General features: G+C 39.6%; 1 protein-coding gene across 2 annotated transcripts in view; it reads right to left on the bottom strand.

Moving 5' to 3' along the window:
• Positions 1 to 13,258, bottom strand: part of caln1 (calneuron 1) — a 71,815-nt gene that overhangs the window by 39,137 nt on the left and 19,420 nt on the right. For both annotated transcript variants that reach the window (XM_055011944.1, XM_055011943.1), the window contains exons 3-4: positions 8,042 to 8,185; positions 741 to 853 (exon numbers count right to left, since the gene is read on the bottom strand). In XM_055011944.1, the coding sequence (XP_054867919.1) occupies positions 741 to 853; positions 8,042 to 8,185 (257 nt within the window). The remainder of the gene's footprint in view (positions 1 to 740; positions 854 to 8,041; positions 8,186 to 13,258) is intronic.

Below are 13,258 nucleotides of genomic sequence, written 5' to 3'. Positions count from 1 at the left end.
GCCCTTCAAAAGGTTATGGAAATTGAGTGAAATAGAACATAGTATTCCATTAAATATGATTTATAGGTTGCATTAGTACAGAGAAGACTCTCCAGGTTTGCCACACTTGACCAAATGACTGAGTTCAAACCGATAATGTCTTCCCCTGAGCAAAAATACTCTTTCACAGCCATATAAAATCCAGCAGACTGTGTTGTGCTGTGCAAGGCTGTAGCTCTTCAACAAAACATGCGGCGTTAATAAGAGCGTGGAGAATCTGAGGCATTTTGCTCTAAAGTATAATTAACTTAATTAAGCAACCCAGTTTTGAAATAGACATTCCTTCTCACTTTAAAAGCTACCTTTCAGGGCTACCATAATTTGTGACGTGCATTATAATGCAACACTTAATGAACTCCTTAATGAAGATCTTAATGGAATTTAACCAGTCATGTACATAATGTGGTTCTTCAGATTCACACACGGTACAGGATGAAAGACACCCCAGTTGTTACACTTGAAGTGAAGCCTTGAGCACAGTTTTTAAGCATAACTTCCTTGAATCACATCCAAACACAACAACAGTTTTCATTTGGCAAAGCTTTCCAGAGTTTTGGGCCAAACACAAGAGGCAAGGAATTAAAATGATTTTTTTTTTTTTTTTTTTTTGCTATACTTTGCTGCACTTTCAGCTCAGCATCCTTGTGTGCATTCTCAGCAATGTTAAGAGAGCAGATGTGTTAAAGAAAGTTAAGACTTACCTGCCAGAAGATGGTATCTATTGTGCTGCCGAGGAAGCCTTCTCTCGTCTCAGATGACAAGAGCTTTGGACCGAGAATTGTCATGAACTCTTCGAAATCAACCTGCCCGTCACCTGACAATGAAGAAAATGACAGTTTGCTGAGACGTGACGATGTACTGACATTTGAATTGTCTTCAACTGTGATCAAATAAGTGTCATGCACAGCCAGCAGCTAAGTGTTGTGATGAAAAACATCTTGAATATAATCAAACATGATATCAAACCAAATAACCCCCAGGCTGCCTTAATCCTCACCCATCTGATAATGTGATGAATCGTTTTTCTGTCCGTTTACGTTTTCTTTCTCTCAGCTCTTTAGCCTGAACTGCACACAGCAGAAATGATTCAGACAGCATGAACACGGCCTCGCTGGTCTCCACTCATTGGTTTGGAGCGAGAGGCGAGGCAGAGTGAATGGCAAATGCTGCTGCTGTCCTGAGCAACTATGGCTGATGTGCCCCTGAGCAGAGCACTCAGTTACTCACAGCCTGCAGCTGAATGTCTGCAGCTGCATGTCTGCAGCTGCATGTCTGCAGCTGAATGTCTGCAGCTGCATGTCTGCAGCTGCATGTCTGCAGCTGAATGTCTGCAGCTGCATGTCTGCAGCTGCATGTCTGCAGCTGCATGTCTGCAGCTGAATGTCTGCAGCTGCATGTCTGCAGCTGCATGTCTGCAGCTGAATGTCTGCAGCTGCATGTCTGCAGCTGAATGTCTGCAGCTGAATGTCTGCAGCTGAATGTCTGCAGCTGAATGTCTGCAGCTGCATGTCTGCAGCTGAATGCCTGCAGCTGAACGCCTGCAGCCGAACGCCTGCAGCCGAACGCCTGCAGCCGAACGCCTGCAGCCGAACGCCTGCAGCCGAATGTCTGCAGCTGCACCACACTAGAGGCAGAGTGTTGAGGGAAAAGCAGGATGCAACATTGAACTTCTCCTAGATTAAATAAGTGTGTAGCACAGACATAACTGGAGCCTTTGGGGCTGCAAAAGGTTTCTTCAGTTGTTTTCTGCAATGTGTGAAGAAACTCAGGTGTTATACCAAACATTGTGGACTTAAAAGGGAATATAGATGTTTTGTTTATGTATTTGGTTATGTGCTACTGTTCACATTTTGCTCATCTAAATATTTGGACATTGGCACAATTTTCAGTATTTTGTCTCTATACACCACCAAAATGGATTTGATTAGATTTTTCAGCCTAATGATGGCTTGCTTCACTGATAGTGGACTTCATGCTGAGCGTTGACCTCACCAGATTACAAATACCACACTTGAAATGAACTCTAGACCTTTTATCTGCTCCTTGTAAATGAAATAATGAGGGAATAACACAAGTGGCCATGGAACAGCTGTGCAGCCAATTGTCCAATTACTTTTGGTCCCTTAAAAACTTGGAGGTCACGTCTAAAATGTGTTGTAATTTCTACACTGTTCACCTGATTTGGGTGTAAATACCCTCAAATTAAAGCTGAAAGTCGGCACTTAAAGCACATCTTTGTTTCATTTCAAATCCATTGTGGTGGTGTACAGAGCCGAAATGCTGAAAACTGCGTCAGTGTCCACATATTTATGGACCTGGCCGTATATATGCGAATATTTAACTTTTTATTCTGTAAATTCTTTAAAATGAAAATCCCTTTGTACTCAAGCTTGTATAGTGCCAAATACATAAAATAATTATTAATTTTACTTTATTATTTAAGGCTTCAAACCACAGCACACATTTACTGCTGAGATGAGAGATTAAAAAAGCCGTGAGCTCTGTTTTACAGTAAGATCTATAATACACACTATGGAGCACATCAAAGTTTACAGCTACAGCATCACTGACAACACAGACTTCCTGCGGCTCGCATTGATTCCAACATTACTGATCTCAGAGGCCTGCTGATAGTTGTTGAATCTCTTGCCAAAATGAAGCATCAAAACTGTAGACAGCAACAAATTCAAAACTAACAGGACTCGTATTGATGTGGCTGAACACCCTGGAATCCTTTTCTTTTGTAGTCGTTGGGTGGAAAGTTTTCATAATCCCGTCGAGGTTTCATTATCTCCCCTGCCTAGAGTTTGTCTGGTTTTATTATTGCCTTGTTTGGATGAACCACACCTACACAAAAAGCTCTTGCTGCACATTACAGGTTAAGGGAATTGTGAAAAATGCAGCAAAAGAGAAGAGAAGGGTTTTAAATGAACGGGGTGGAGAGATAACAAACTCAATATAACTGGAATCAAATGTGTGATGAATTAAACTTAGAGCAAAAGAAAGCCAGTGTATTTAATAGCAAAGCACAGAATTCTTTGTCATTTTTCAGTATTTCAGAACCGAGTTTATATAGCCTTTTTAGTCTTGTGTTTCTCATGTCCCTGATGTAAGCTCATTTTACTTCCCTCTTCTTCCCACCTGCTCCGGCTCTATCTGCAGATGAGGCTGGGACCTTGTCAGTGGAAAGTTACTGATGCAGGACAACTCAATCTGCCCCAACCTACAGTACCTCTGCTCCAGCTCTGACGGTGGCCGCCGCTCTGGGCCACGCTGGCACTGGAGCGTTTCATACCATTTGACTTTTATTCATATATACTCATCAAGGGGAAATGCAGGACTACAGGCCAGATGATGCAACACGGAGACCTGATGTTGTCAAGACTAGAGGATGGATGGATGACAGTGGAGACAAAAGGTGGACTGGGTGAACTGGTTCAAGGTAAAACACGATGATTATGCGTACTTTGGGACCAGGTCATAAAACTGGTGTTGGTTTAGGCTCTAATGAGGGGTATTTTTTATGCTTCTACTGAAATAAATGACACTTTTACATTGCATATTTATGGATGGTTCAATCTTAGTGCTCAAAACCTGGTCAAACCTGGTCCAGTTAGTGTTTTTAGTAAACGACTCCTGACAAAAACTGATCGTATCACACCTGCTCAGCACTGACTGTCTAGTGAAGAAATGGAAAGATTCAGCAGCCTATGAAGATCCAACTAGAGTTACAACAGAAGCAAATGATGAATTTGGAGGCCAGAAACACAAATACTATGCATCTGCTGGATGTTTTTTGTAGACTGTGGTTCATTAACATGTTCCCCAGAGACTTGGCGATACAATAGTGTCTCAGGATTGTAATTCTGGGAGTTTGTTTAGACTTTTTGCCAATGCAGTTGTTTAAAAGAGGACTTCTTGAAGTCAATTCTCATTTCTAATACAGAAATTTTGTTATTGCAATCATTAGTCCTCAACTAGTCCACTGCTTTTACTGTAATACTTCTCTAAATGTGGTCAGTAGTCAGTGACTGCTCTAACAAAATCATTTCTGACTGCCTGATGAAGAAAGTGAAAGATTCAGAAGCTACAGAGCCTAACTAGACCTACAGCAAAAGGAAATGATTAATCTGGTGGCCAGAAGCATGACTATTATACATCGGCTGGGTGCCTAAGTAGGTTAAAATTCATTAACAGGTTCCTCACAGACACTAATTAATACAATAGCTTGTCAGCATTACAAATCTGTGAGTTTGTTTAGACTTCTTGCCAACATGGTTGTTAAAAAAGAAGTAATTATTACAAGCTGTGATTTCTACTATGAATTTTTTGGTATTGCAAATATTAATCCAGCCTGTCCACTACTTGTAGTGTCCTACTGAAGTACAAAATGACTCATAATACTCCGTATGACATATTATAACATGCACCTCCTACACAGTGCACACTATCCTGGCAGAGGCTGCAGCCCCCTGGCAGCCATGAATGGCAAAAAATAGAGAATAAACAAATGGATCAACGCTTTAAATATGTGCTTGTTGCACTCTTAACATCTTTTTTGCTGCAGGTGATTGGAAGAAGCTCTCCACAAGCCACGAGTGTATAAAGGGAACTAGTTTAAAATGAATAATACAATCATGACTGAAACTGCACTCTGCTCAGCCACCTGCTGCTCCGGAACGACAGCCTGCGTTTGTTCAAACTGACAACGACTGCATCGACTTAATAATGAATGACAGCATTCATTTTTTAAATTTAAATCAATTTCTATCTATTTTATTTAATGACTGGTTTGATAACATGCCATACTGAATGTCAGATCACTGTCCACAACACTGAGCAATTATTCAACTCTGAAAACCTGCTGACAGGAAGCTTGTTCTTTTTTTTTTTTTTTTTTGCTGAACTTTTACAATTAATTCCTCCAAATGAAATTTCAGTTTTACTTCATGTTGTTAAAGATGTACTTAAAAATTAAAATGTAAAGAAAAAGACCCTAAAAATTCACCCTAAAATTCCAGTTTAACTAAAACAACATGGTTGGATGTCAGTTCTCATTTTCATGCATCTGCAGTTTGTGTTAGCTCAATAGCTTGTTTTTTTTTGTTAAAGCTAAAGCCTCCTGCTTCTGACCGGTTTCTTCTGGTGTTATGTCACAGCCAAACATCCTCTTCCAGCTAGAAACAGTCATGAATTATTAAAGAAAGACAGCGCAAAATCCGGCTGCTTTTAGTTAAAGCCAAAATCCGATTAAAGACAGTGGGGAATTAAAACTAAATGTCGGTCTCTGTTGGTTTTTAGCGAATACACACATACATACATGGACGTAAACTTAGAACAAAAGTTGAAGTTGGACAAAGACAAGGAATCAAGGTCATTATCAATATAGAAAAACAAAAGCAGACTGAAAAACAAAGGCTGGTGCAATGCTGTGGTCAGGAACAAAGAGAAGCAGTCACACCTCTCCATGAAGGGCATACTGAGCTCAATAACAATCACATGGATTGGCCTGGCAGCAGTGACGAGCACAACAGATAACCTATCAGTATCTTCTAGAGATCAGCTGGACTTGGCCGCTGGGCTGAGAATCAATGGCTGCGAACGACGATCCAATCCTCACAGCTGCCCATCTGGCCAAGATACGATCGCTATCATCCATTCCCATTCACCTGCTAATACCCATCCTCTCCTTCATGCCGTGTCCCTTTGATCACTGCTTCTTAATCATTATGTCAATGCACAAGCATATGAGAAGAAAACTGCAAACTAATTTCTTCCAAACAGTCGGCACTGAAAAAGGTTATAGAGGGTGAACACAATCAATAAAGGGATAAAGTAATTAGGACTGCAATTTGCAATTACCTTCATTAGTCTGGAAATGTATTTCTTTATTAAACTGATGAACACTTTAATCTTTTAGTAATGATAGAACATATAAAGAAACATAAATGTTACTGCTGCAGTCCAGTTACGTACTTCACTTTACTATTATTGTATTACATGTAAAACTGTCACTAAAGCCTTTACAGGACATTTGACTGTAGCATCTTTGCAGCTACATTCTTTGGTTCATGCTCAGATGAGATTAGCGTTTAGGGGGTTGGAATGTACATTACAATGTCTTCTCTGATTGTGATATGATTTTTTTAAAGTCATTTAAACATTGACTGTGTAATTGATTTAAAATATGTGATGGAGCATTACCACACAAGATACTATCAAACACCACGGATTTGTAAAACCAATGACTTCACAGTTTAAGCCCTGAGTCAGATGCACTACATAACATGAATCCTAAATGGCAGCATTTGCTATTTGCGTTGGATTGTTTATTTTGCGATTTTGAATTGAAATCAGTCACTTAATCAGCCCTAATCGGCTCAAAAGTTTAAAAAAATGTTAATTTTCCTTTGTGTCAACACCTAAACTAAGCTCTGTTCCAGGTTTATAGCCCACAGTAGCCTTGATTTGAAAACATTACCTGCCTCCTGGTGGTCTATTGCATCTCTCTGCATCTTAATTGTTTATTGACACACAAATTGTTAGTCCTGCCACTCTGTCTTCCAAATCATTCAGATTCTTTAGATGTAAGAGCCTCAGTGCAGACTTTGTCTAAACCTGCTGGATAAATTCTGGCTTTGATAAGAAAGAATTCTGCAAATAAACAAAGACCGTCTAAGCCAGGCATTCAGATGGTCCTCAGATCCAATACCACCTAAATAAAGAAAACCCACAGCATTCTGCTAAAGACATCAGTCAGTACAAACAAGGTGGCCTGGGTCATTTAACAGAGAAAAAGAGTTTTCCCAAACCATAACTCCAGCAAATTCAAATTCAACACACAGAGACAGAAAGACAAATAACAATGAAGTGAATGAATAAATGATCAGCGTTACACGTCAAAGACTTCCGGAGACAAAAGCTGCTGTGACCTTTGTCAGCTCTGAAAGTAGCCTCGCCTGTTTCTTCAAGTTGTAGCAGACAATGCAACAAGATCCGGCCCTGAGGCGAGAGAGCAGCTAGGATCTCCTGAGACTCCCAGGCGTATGAGTCAGAAGAGGAATAAAGGCAGTCTAACTTCTTAAACTTTAATATTCAGCCTTGAACATTTACAGTATTTCTCTGTCTGCAGTCAAAGTGAAAAAACACTTATCAAAGGCTCGGATAGCAGCATGAAGAATTGGGAATATTTTCCCAGTGATCCGACATTTGCATATTGCATTTTCCACATCTCTGCCTTATACAATTTTAAGAGTCTACCCTTTATGAAATGCCAGTCACAGTTAATGCAGACGGCTTGTAGTGGAACCTGGCTTGGCACAAAAAGAAGAGATTGCATGTGTTTGTATTTTCTTGCTGCTGAGAGTGTGTTTTTTTCTGAGGAGAAAAGGTAAAAAGGTCACAGGTGAGCACATGTGGCTGCAGAAATAAACCTCAGCAGATTCAAATTTCACTGCTCGGACTGAAGTGACCATGAGCACTTTGGATTTATTGCTATTTCACAGCGTTGCAATGCTTTTCCATCCATATTCAGTTGTGCAGCTAATGCATTCATAGTGTATCTTTCAGTTCTTTCTTGTTATGCAACCAATGTGAAAACCCACTTTGTCCTAGCTATCCCCTTTATCCCACTTTATTTATCTCATATATTTCTTCATTTTTGATTTTCCCGCACGACATCGGTTTCAATTTAGTATTTCCATGTGTCAAATGGAAATGACAAGTGGTTGAAAATGAAGAGCACACAGTCATGCATGAATGAATGAATGTTTTATGCATAACACTGAGGAATATGTAATCTGTGCATCTCACATAAAAACATCATAGTTTACTTGAAATCTTATTGAAGTTGTCTGCTGGTGAGACCACATACCTCCCAGCGGTTACATTTTCATGATAGAGAGATGCTTTCAAAGTCGGTGCGTGAATTAACACATTAGGGCAGGAACCCGAGCTGCATGCAGAGAACGTTTTTACACCTATATGTGTGCATGTGACTCACCATCCATGTCTAGTCTCTGCATGATGATGGCCAGCTCCACTTCACTGGGCATGTACCCCAGAGACCGCATGGCCATACCCAGCTCCTGTTTGGAAATGAACCCATTTCCATCACGATCCAGCACCTTAAACGCCTCCCGGATCTCTGCCAAGACAAACAGGATATCGACTCAGCATTTTAGAAACAATGCTCACAGTGCTCACCCCTCCTGCTCCAAGTCTGCAAGAACCAACACAAATTTATGTTCATTTACAGCAATATGTGTAGAAGTCTGCCACACAACCTTGTTATTAATTTTGTCACTGGCCCTTACATTTTTAGGGATCCCTTTCCTTGTCAATGACATAATTCTCTTAATTTTGGATTTATATTGCATTGGATGAAGCCAGTTGGCATTTCAGCACACCTTCCTCTACCTCCATCCCCTTTCTCTACCTGTCTGACCTAGCTTTGAGCTGCACGTTATGCAATTGGTCTCGCACCACTGCTTCAGCTTAACAAGATCAATTCCAACCATCGATTCATTTTCTCCACCTGCTGTCACAGCCACTGTCCTCTCTGCTCCTTTTCATGCTTTCACATTCCCCAATATATAACCCTTAAGTGTGTTGCTTATGAGTTCGTGTTCTCCTTCAACATTTCTTCTTTAATGTTTAACAGTATATTTTTTCAGTTAGTTAATCATCCAAAGCAACATTAAAGGAGTTAGCAAGTGAGAGGAGTGGGCTTTATTTAGGGGCATGTTGTCCATTGCCAGTGTTAAATGTGTGACCTTCAGGATATTGGATTTTTCATCCAGTCACTAAAGGCATTCGCTGTGTAGAATATGACTCCTGCTGATGCTGCCCTATACATAATAAGGGGGGAAAAGGATCAGAATCAACCTTGTCAGAAAGAAACACATATTTCCCCCGTCTATCGTATCCTATTAAAACATCTTGCAGCCGGTTGGGGTCTGATCTATACCACAGTTACAGCTTTACTTCATGAAATTACTTTGTGTTTGGCAGTAGTCGGGTTTCCATATTTTTGCTTTTCAAGTGACCAATGCTCGAGAATTAATGCAACTGTATGAAAGTTAAACTACAGAAACAATAAAATGCCTTACAGCTCCACAGAAAGCAGCAATCTGGTGGTGCTCACACATAAAGTTCAGTTTCTGTTGATGTTCACAGCAATGTTGATTCAATTTAATTTTAAAAAACGGTTTGTAGCTTTGTTAATAAACAAGACTATAAACACAAAGTCACAGTGGGACTACTTTTGCTACCACTGTTCATCTTTGCAAAATTATTTTCCAGTGTTTGAAACGGGTCATAACACGGTTGAGCTTATTTTTTTCCTCACAATATTGCAAACTATTGGTGACACATGCACAGCCTTTTCAAGAACAAATAACTATATATTCTATTTGCAAAACGCAGACACACAAATGCATTTATCAATTACGCAAAGGTGTGTGTGAGTTATCAGGCAGCAATACCATTTGATAAGAGACAATACTCAGCCTATATGAGACCAAAACATAAACTGTGCCTACAAAGAAATCGCCACAAATGATGACTTAAAATGGCTTTAAACTGCTTAGCAATATTTGAGTTTATTTTAATTTATTTAGGCACCATCAGGGTAAAGTGATTTAAGACATTAAACAGTCATTTCATTCTTCTTTACAGTTTTAACCCCTTTTTCAAATGAGTCCTTGGAATATTCTATTAGCAGCAAACTGCATTAATGCCTTGAGAGTGTTTGTTGTTAAACACAGTAAATGCAGAGCTGCTGAGGCTACGTTTTACTGAGCCGATGGACTCTCAGATTGGAGACGAAAATGCTTCACTTGTGCACAGTTGAGTCAGCAGCTGGTTCAGTAGCTGCTCAACGTGTGATCAAGTCATCAGTAGGAGTCAGCAGGCTTGACTGCTCTTTAATAAATACATATTTTATAAGTCAGCCTACAGATTGGAGAGGGTATATGGTAAGGAAAGGGAGAGAGACTGACAGGCATCTGGTGTTTTTAAATAGAGGTGGAATGTCACTTCTCTGAAGAACACTATGACTGCATGACACGCATGAGCACACTGTTGAGCACTGAATAATTCCAGACTGGAAAGTGGAATAGACGGTTTAACTCCCTCCTTCCCAAGAACCTTACAGGCAGAGTTTGCCAAATAATATGTGGAGAACATACACCAAATCTCTCTGCAAGTTTTAGATCCAACAGCAACAAAACTGACACATTCGGTCATCATATCCAAGATTTTACTTAAATGCAAAAGACAATTGCTAATAATTAGTTTTAATGGCCTCAATAGTACATACAGTGCTAAAAAATGTATTCACCCCCTTGGAAGATTCCATTTTATCCTGCTGTTCAAAGCTGAATCACTGCCAATTTAATTTGGCATTTTTTAGAAGATTTAAAAAAAAAAAAAAAAAAAAAGCCTTTCATGTGAAAGGAAAACCATTTTTTTAAGTAATATAAAATAATTAAAATACAGAATGACAGAATGTAAAATTAAAAAAAGAAGATAAATATTATTAACCCACTTTACAGTGATTCAATTAATTCCACACATCTGCAGCCAACAAGCGCTAGAAGTCATACAATTAGTGAAATGGAGATCATCTGAGTGCAGAACTGGTTCTAAAGTGATTGCAGTATAAAGACCCCTGTATCTGGAATAAAGTCCAGTCAGTGATGAATCTGTACTCCTGAATAGAACTACACCATGAAGACTAAAAACATTTAAAGAATTATGTAAAAAGTTATTAAAAAGCGTAAGTCAGGCGATAAGTCTAGAACATTTCCAGGTCACCTAATATTCCTTGGAGTACACTTAAATCTGTCATTAAGAAAGGGAAAGAATATGGGACTTGCCTAAACCTACCTAGAGCAGATCGTCCTCAAGCATTAGTGACCAGGCGAGAAAGAGACTAGTGACGGTGGCCACCAAGACACACATGACCCCTCTGAAGGAGTTACAATTTACAGCAGCTGAGATGGGAGAGATTTTGTATACAACAACTGCTGGCCATTCTTCACCCATCAAAACTTTATGGAAGCGTAACAAAGAGACAGACACTGTTAAATTTTTTTTCAGTAAATCTAATGTTGACTAGAGGTCACCAGAAGGCTGTGGGAGACTCTGAAGTCAACGTGAAGAACAGCCTATGGTCTGAGGAGACAAAAACTAAGATAAAAACTATTGTTTGGCAGACACCAAACACTGTACATCATTACTAACACACCATCCTCACTGTGGAGCATGGTGGTGGAAGCATCATGATGTGAAGAATAGTGGTGGAAGCATCATGAGTGAAGCATGGTGGTGGCAGCATCATGATGTGAAGAATAGTGGTGGAAGCATCATGATGTGAAGAATGGTGGTGGAGGCATCATGATGTGAAGCATGGTGGTGGAAGCATCATGATGTGAAGCATGGTGGTGGAGGCATCACGATGTGGAGCATGATGGTGGAGGTATCATGATGTGGAACATGGTAGTAGCAGCTTCGTGGCAGCAGGTCCAGGAAGACTTGTAAAGGCAGTGGGTAAAATGAAGGCAGCAAAGTTTAAGAAGATCCTGGAGGACAACCTGATGCCTTCAGCAAGGAAATTGTGACTCAGGAGAAGATATGGTCTCCAGCGAGACAATAACCCAAAGCAAACAGCCAAATCTACACAGAAATGGTTTAAAGACAACAATGTGAAAGTTCTGGAATGACTAAGTCAGCACCAAGACATCAATCCAACTGAGAATTTGTAGCTGGACTTTAAAGAGCTATTCAAACACAAATCCCTGTGTAACCTAACAGAGCTGAAGCAGTTTTACAAAGATCAATGAGGTAACATCACAGCATCCAGATGTGCAAGGCTGGTAGGAACGAATCAATACAGCCTTGTTGTTGTAACCGCATCTACCAAATACAGACTTGAAGCAATCACTTATTATACATTTATATTTTTAATTAACCGACATCACGTTCTAGAAATCTGCTGTCACTTTAACATGCATATATTTTTTGTAAATTCTTCTCAAAAACAAGCAAACTAAATTGGCCATGATTCAACGCTGAAAAGCCTCTTACAGGCACTGCAAAAACATTAAAACACAAGATGAGACAGAGTATTAGCACAGATTTACATGTAAAGGACAAAACATCCATCTTAACTAAGTGGAAATGTATTGCAATTGACTGTTTTTCAATGTTTACTTCAGGGAATAAACAGCATTTTATGACTGCCAGAAACCAGAAATTACCAATCGGAACCAAAACCCAGTCATTAAGAAATAAGCCCATCAATCACCCTATTATCTGCTGCACTGCCATTACTCTGAATCAGTCTTCTGGTAAATGATTTGGAACAACAATGCATAAATGGAGCGTAAATTATGAATTGTGTTATAAAGTTGAGAAGAGTGCTTTGAGTGTAGCTAATAAGAGCTCACAGTCCCTGTTGACCTCCATCGAAAATGCATGTTACTGCTCCCCCAAACAGCTGGTCCTGAGCACATAACAGACCATCATCATCATTTGCAACTATTCAAAACACGGTTTTAGAGATAATATTTTCCAGGATGCAAACACACAAATGCTAGCAAACCCTTATGTCAAAGGCATGCAGATTATGTTGCCTGCATTGAACTGGGTGTCTCATGCATAAATCTATCAGTGACTCAGGCCTTTGTCGAGCTCTTTCTTGTGTCTGGAGCGTGTTGGAACAGAATAACAATGCTGGGAATGGGCTTGTATATTCAAATAACTCTGTCTATTTCATGCACAAACGCCTCAATCCATCAAGGCTAGTGGCACAAGGGAAATAGTGAGCTGCTTTCCAACTCAAAACCTGACATTTGGCACAGCAATATTTCTACCAAAGAGACAGAAGTAACAAAAGGCATCATAACAAACCCCAAATTAGATGGAACGGAAGCGTAAGTGGTTGAGTTTTTTTTTTTAATCTTGTATGTAAATTGTGCTTTGCAGTGTTAAATGTTTATGAGTGTGTATGTGTGCTGTGACTGTATGCTTGGATGACTGATGCCTGTTTACCTGCTATATGTGACGCGACACATTGACCTTTTGGACATACAGTGATGCTTGGCACATGCAAAAACACTCAACGGACTTTATTACTGAATTCAACAACATGTCTGCAAGTAAAAAACTAAAATTGATGACATTCAGCACTTGTTAAAAAATATATAATTTCTTT

Source organism: Amphiprion ocellaris, chromosome 7 (genome assembly GCF_022539595.1).
Source record: "Amphiprion ocellaris isolate individual 3 ecotype Okinawa chromosome 7, ASM2253959v1, whole genome shotgun sequence".
Taxonomy (NCBI): Eukaryota; Metazoa; Chordata; class Actinopteri; family Pomacentridae; genus Amphiprion; species Amphiprion ocellaris.
This window is presented reverse-complemented; position numbering and strand designations above follow the sequence as displayed.